The 6656-nt window shown below is 46.2% G+C and overlaps 1 protein-coding gene across 1 annotated transcript in view; it reads right to left on the bottom strand.

Moving 5' to 3' along the window:
* The window catches only part of ptp4a2a (protein tyrosine phosphatase 4A2a), a 7271-nt gene extending 3961 nt beyond the window's left edge, over positions 1-3310 (bottom strand). The window contains exons 1-6 of the mRNA XM_084451194.1: positions 3206-3310; positions 2827-2953; positions 1955-2084; positions 1362-1910; positions 882-974; positions 406-536 (exon numbers count right to left, since the gene is read on the bottom strand). Of these exons, the coding sequence (XP_084307320.1) occupies positions 406-536; positions 882-974; positions 1362-1457 (320 nt within the window). The 5' untranslated portion in view covers positions 1458-1910; positions 1955-2084; positions 2827-2953; positions 3206-3310. The remainder of the gene's footprint in view (positions 1-405; positions 537-881; positions 975-1361; positions 1911-1954; positions 2085-2826; positions 2954-3205) is intronic.
* Positions 3311-6656: the final 3346 nt, after the last annotated feature.

Genomic DNA, 6656 nt, shown 5'->3' with positions numbered 1-6656 from the left:
TATTTTCATGAGGACTGTAGGAGGCGATGGAGCACTACCAAAACGATAAACACGGATGAAAATGAAGCAATATGGCAGAATACAAGACAAGACACATTTAAGACAAAAACAGTCTGAAAGTCGATTTTCATGCCTTCGTTCACTGAAAGAAAGCGCAAAAATCAAGTTTTATTCAGATTTGTATGGGTAAGCCAGGCTTACCCTGGCTTACAGGAGCAATCGGAGGGAGGTGGAGTGGAGCTAGGGTACCAGGTGGAGGTAGGGTACCAGGTGGAGCTAGGGTACAAGGTGGAGGTAGGGTACCAGGTGGAGCTAGGGTACCAGGTGGAGGTAGGGTACCAGGTGGAGCTAGGGTACCAGGTGGAGCTACGGTACCAGGTGGAGGTAGGGTACCAGGGTACTGACCTGCCCAGACCCGCCACACAGTGCACGGCCACACAGCAGCCTGGCGCCTCTCTGAACTTGGCCTGCAGCAGCTGCAGCCAATCATCCACCAGCTGGTCCGGGGGGGCGGAGCCATCATCAAAGGGCCAGTCCTGGACACACACACACACACACACACACACACACACACACACACACATTAGAGTCACAGAGCCATCATTAAAGGGCCAGTCTTGGACACACATACTATGTTTGTGTACAAATGTTTCCAGTTCCTCTGCTGTTTCAGTGACTGATGTTTCTCAGACTTGGGCCTTGGTATTTTGTGGTTAATGATTTATTTCTAGCAGGTACCAAGATATGTGTGTGTGTATATTATACCTGACATGGAGAGAGACGCTCACATCACATGGAGAGACACGCACACATCACATGGAGAGACACGCTCACATCACAGAACAGTGAAGTAGTGTTGTTGTTGTTTTTGCTTGTCTCACCAGGACCTGGATGCCCTCCTGCTCCACGGGCGTTTTGTTGTACGTAGCCGTACACACTCTCACCAGCGTCTGAACGCCAAACGCCTTCAGGTCCTGCACACACCAACACATGGAGCAGGGGGGTGAGACGGGGATCGAACCACATCTACCGCCAGACCAAAAGAGCAATCTGGGATCTTCATTCAGAGGCTGGTTACTCATGTCACAAGCGTTATTCCATACCAGCTCTGCCACACACACACACTCACACACACACTCACACACACACACACACACACACACACACACACACACACACACACACACACACACACACACACACACACACACACACACACACACACACACACACACACACACAATCAGTTGGTTACAATATTAAACTGTGTGCAACTTAAAAGATCACACAAGCGGTGTGGTGAGAGACAGCTAGTGTGAAGCGCTGACCGGAGCAGGTTGGACAGTGAGCAGGTTCTGTACCTCGATGAACTTGACCATGTGGGCATTGGTGGGGTTGTGTGTGATGAGGAAACGCATGCAGTCGTAGCTGATCTCCACGGGGGCCGGGCGGTTCATGTCCACAGACAGGCGAGTGGCCGCGTCTTCGAGGAGAGGGTGGGGATTTAAAAACGATGAATGAACAATAACGTGGACCTATCAGAGAGGAGGTTTGGGCGGAGGGGGAGAGTGAGAACCTAAAATCAAGAAGCAGCCTAGAGAAGAGAGGGTGGGAGGGCTTCAGAGGGCCGCCTGCAGATCACCCCATCCAGGAGAGGAGAGGAGAGGAGAGAGGAGAGGAGAGGAGAGGAGAGGAGAGGAGAGGAGAGGAGAGGAGAGGAGAGGAGAGGAGAGGAGAGGAGAGGAGAGGAGAGGAGAGGAGCAGGGAGTGCTGCAGCCTCTCTCCTGGAACGCTGCTGCTTGGCCCGGGGTTGGCTGGTCTTCATAAGGGTTGGCTGGTCTTCATAAAGGTTGGCTGGTCTTCATAAAGGTTGGCTGGTCTTCAGGACAGCAGTGTGGGGCGGCCTGAGTCTTCACACACACACACACACACACACACACACACACACACACACACACACACACACACACACACACACACACACAGCTCTGCGCCGGCTCACTGGTCCAGGATCAGCAGCAAGTGCTGGGCCTGGCAGAAGTCTCCTCCCACACTCACTATCGCCATAAAATGTACCGTACAGCCTGTGAACCACAGAGAGAGAGACAGAGAAACACAGAGAGGAGAGAGAGAGAGGAGAGAGAGAGAGAAAGAGAGAGAGGGAGAGAGAGGGAGAGACAGAGAGAGAGGGAGGGAGAGAGAGAGAGGGAGACAGACAGGGAGAGAGAGGGAGGGAGAGAGAGAGAGAGAGAGAGAGAGGGAGAGCGAGAGAGAGAGAGAGAGAGAGAGAGGGAGGGAGAGACAGAGGTGACAGTGAGATGAATGACCCCTTGACTCCATGTTATAGCTCCACCATCTATAGACTGATATTGATTAGCTCCACCATCTATAGACTGATATTGATTAGCTCCACCATCTATAGACTTATATTGATTAGCTCCACCATCTATAGACTGATATTGATTAGCTCCGCCATCTATAGACTGATATTGATTAGCTCCGCCATCTATAGACTGATATTGATTAGCTCCACCATCTATAGACTGATATTGATTAGCTCCGCCATCTATAGATTGATATTGATTAGCTCCTCCATCTATAGACTGATATTGATTGCACTCCTGTGCTGCCCACGGTAGACCGGTGGGACACAGAAGCAACAGCTGACATCCAAACCCAGAATGCAACACTGAGCAGTCTGCAGTCTCGCCCTTCTCATGGAGGCTCCCAAGGTGAGCCAGGCAACACAGACAGACGTGCACGTTTCATGGCCCTGATGTTTCCAGTAACAGATCAGAGATTCCTAGGCTGTCCCGTCGTACGGACCGTGGTGTGAGGTGACCGGTGTGTTCATCGAGCGTCTAGCCCTGCTTCCCAGACCGACCATTGATTCTCTCTGGCTCTCCACAGCGGCACAGCTCCTGAACACGGCGAACTGCTCCGTTTAAATAAACTGTTGAATTGATTTAAAAACAAAACACACATTAGCTAGCTAACGCTTGATAAGAGTCATGCTACGTTATCAAACGTGGCTAGTACAGCACAAAAAAACAGCGTCCAGACTACAACAGTACAGACGAAAAGTAGCGCTGTCTAGCAAGGTTACCACGGGGAGCCATTTTGGGAGTCAAGGGCTAACGTTAGCATAGCTAGCCAGCACATGAATTCAGACTAAATTGAATGAATGTAAGAACTAATTACTTACAAAACGTTACTATTTTAGCGCTGAGATCCCAATATTCCTAATAATAAAGACGGGTTGGCACGGATAACACTTCCGTAGACAGACGTATGTCTATAAACCTGTTTTTACTAGCCAAGGCAAAATATCACGTGACCTCGCTGCCAGACACAGTGGAGACGCGGTGCGCCTCTTCACCACTAGAGGGAGACATTACCCACGGAGGTCTGGCATATCTCCATGGTTTCTATTTTAATTATAGTAGTTGATTGGTTACAATATAGGAATTAATTATGTCGGTTACAGTTTTGAATTCATGTGGTTGTGAAAGACCAAGACACAAAATATTTTCACGGCAAAAATAGCCTATATCTATTTAAAAAAAAACCAACAATGTTACTATCATTACATACACATACTCTCTCTCCTTCTCCTCTCTCTCTCTCTCTCTCTCTCTCTCTCTCTCTCTCTCTCTCTCTCTCTCTCTCTCTCTCTCTCTCTCTCTCTCTCTGGAGTGGTAGGGTGTGTCTGATGTATGGGTGGACTGGGCAAGTCAGATCTTGTGTGTCTTCTTGATAAGGAGAAGCACATTCCTGTTCACTGCCCTGGTAACCCAACACCTCATCAATATTTAAACACAAACACACACCCTATATGTTCAAGAAGGAAAATGTACACCTCTACCAATAGCCTACACACACGCACGCACACACATGCAGGCACACACACTCACACACACACACACACACACACACACACACACACACACACACACACACACACACACACACACACACCTGGGGCTAAGGCAGGGTCTGGGGCTGGCCTGCTGTGTTTGTTCTACGTAGTTTCCAGATGACGCAGACGCAGGCGTGCAAGATCAGGTTTGGCAGGAATTCTGGGGAGGGAGGAATAGTTTGCTTTAGAGAGTTTCCTGTTGTGTGTGTTTGTTCCAGCGTGTGATCCCATTTTCATGGTCTTATCCCGCTGCCTGCAGCCCCAGACCCAGGTAAGGTCATCTCAGCTGAGCTGTCTGTTTGTTCACCCGTATCTTTGACTGTAGTCCAGCTGGTGTTCTAGTAGAAGCGGGTGATTTTAGGACTGTGGGCAGAAGAACAGCAGAGCAGAACACGTTCCTCAGCCGACCCACTCCACTCCCGTTTAAATGTTTCTCCTCTCTCTAAACAAGGCGCTGAACTAGTCAGATACAAGTTAGGACTGTCTTTCTTTCAACAGAATAGAGTTGACGCTCTGCTTAATATGTCAGATTCTGATTCTCATCTTTATTTGTCACATGCAAACATTGTACTAACATTGAGGTGCTTAAAAGTTACAGGTAACTACAACACACAAGTTACCATTTACACAAAAAAGTACAATCTATAGAAGAAAAGATGAAGATAAGGATAAGATAAGGTGCCGGTGTGGATGTGTTCTGTGCAAGTTACACAAGAAATACGATCTCTACGATGTTATACAATCTATACATTGTGAAGCTCACGTTACATTTCAGTTTTAAAAGTGATTTATGGGCTTGTGAGGTCTGCCTAAACCCTATCACACAATCAGGTCCCTGTGGAAAAGCTAAGGAGGCTGCAACTGAAAAGCTGCTTTCATTCATTTAGGTTTAGTTGGTATTCAGATGGTAGATTAATCACCTCTGAGACGAGGAGGATGAGTCACTCTGCAACGCTGCACTTCTCCCTGCAAATATCAACAGCCTGAAATTCCTCTTCACATTTTCACAGCATTTGTTCTTTGGACTAATATGGCTTCATCCGTTTCATTTTGTGGCTCTAGTACTCTAGTGTCTTTGTCTCTAGTTCTCTAGTGTCTTTGTGTCTCTAGTACTCTAGTGTCTTTGTGTCTCTAGTGTCTTTGTGTCTCTAGTTCTCTAGTGTCTTTGTGTCTCTAGTACTCTAGTGTCTTTGTGTCTCTAGTACTCTAGTGTCTTTGTGTCTCTAGTTCTCTAGTGTCTTTGTGTCTCTAGTACTCTAGTGTCTCTAGTACTCTAGTGTCTCTAGTACTCTAGTGTCTTTGTGTCTCTAGTACTCTAGTGTCTTTGTGTCTCTAGTTCTCTAGTATCTTTGTGTCTCTAGTACTCTAGTGTCTTTGTGTCTCTAGTGTCTTTGTGTCTCTAGTTCTCTAGTGTCTTTGTGTCTCTAGTACTCTAGTGTCTCTAGTACTCTAGTGTCTTTGTCTCTAGTTCTCTAGTGTCTTTGTGTCTCTAGTACTCTAGTGTCTCTAGTACTCTAGTGTCTTTGTCTCTAGTTCTCTAGTGTCTTTGTGTCTCTAGTACTCTAGTGTCTTTGTGTCTCTAGTGTCTTTGTGTCTCTAGTGTCTCTAGTGTCTTTGTGTCTCTAGTTCTCTAGTGTCTTTGTGTCTCTTGTACTCTAGTGTCTTTGTGTCTCTAGTGTCTTTGTGTCTCTAGTGTCTTTGTGTCTCTAGTTCTCTAGTGTCTTTGTGTCTGTCTCTTGTACTCTAGTGTCTTTGTGTCTCTAGTACTCTAGTGTCTTTGTGTCTCTAGTTCTCTAGTGTCTTTGTGTCTCTAGAACTCTAGTGTCTTTGTGTCTCTAGTTCTCTAGTGTCTTTGTGTCTCTAGTACTCTAGTGTCTCTAGTACTCTAGTGTCTCTAGTACTCTAGTGTCTTTGTGTCTCTAGTACTCTAGTGTCTTTGTGTCTCTAGTTCTCTAGTATCTTTGTGTCTCTAGTACTCTAGTGTCTTTGTGTCTCTAGTGTCTTTGTGTCTCTAGTTCTCTAGTGTCTTTGTGTCTCTAGTACTCTAGTGTCTCTAGTACTCTAGTGTCTTTGTCTCTAGTTCTCTAGTGTCTTTGTGTCTCTAGTACTCTAGTGTCTCTAGTACTCTAGTGTCTTTGTCTCTAGTTCTCTAGTGTCTTTGTGTCTCTAGTACTCTAGTGTCTTTGTGTCTCTAGTGTCTTTGTGTCTAGTGTCTTTGTGTCTCTAGTTCTCTAGTGTCTTTGTGTCTCTAGTACTCTAGTGTCTTTGTGTCTCTAGTTCTCTAGTGTCTTTGTGTCTCTAGAACTCTAGTGTCTTTGTGTCTCTAGTTCTCTAGTGTCTTTGTGTCTCTAGTACTCTAGTGTCTCTAGTACTCTAGTGTCTCTAGTACTCTAGTGTCTTTGTGTCTCTAGTACTCTAGTGTCTTTGTGTCTCTAGTTCTCTAGTATCTTTGTGTCTCTAGTACTCTAGTGTCTTTGTGTCTCTAGTGTCTTTGTGTCTCTAGTTCTCTAGTGTCTTTGTGTCTCTAGTACTCTAGTGTCTCTAGTACTCTAGTGTCTTTGTCGCTAGTTCTCTAGTGTCTTTGTGTCTCTAGTACTCTAGTGTCTCTAGTACTCTAGTGTCTTTGTCTCTAGTTCTCTAGTGTCTTTGTGTCTCTAGTACTCTAGTGTCTTTGTGTCTCTAGTGTCTTTGTGTCTCTAGTTCTCTAGTGTCTTTGTGTCTCTTGTACTCTAGTGTC

Source organism: Borostomias antarcticus (assembly GCF_949987555.1).
Source record: "Borostomias antarcticus genome assembly, chromosome: 16".
In the NCBI taxonomy this organism is placed as follows: Eukaryota; Metazoa; Chordata; class Actinopteri; order Stomiiformes; family Stomiidae; genus Borostomias; species Borostomias antarcticus.
This window is presented reverse-complemented; position numbering and strand designations above follow the sequence as displayed.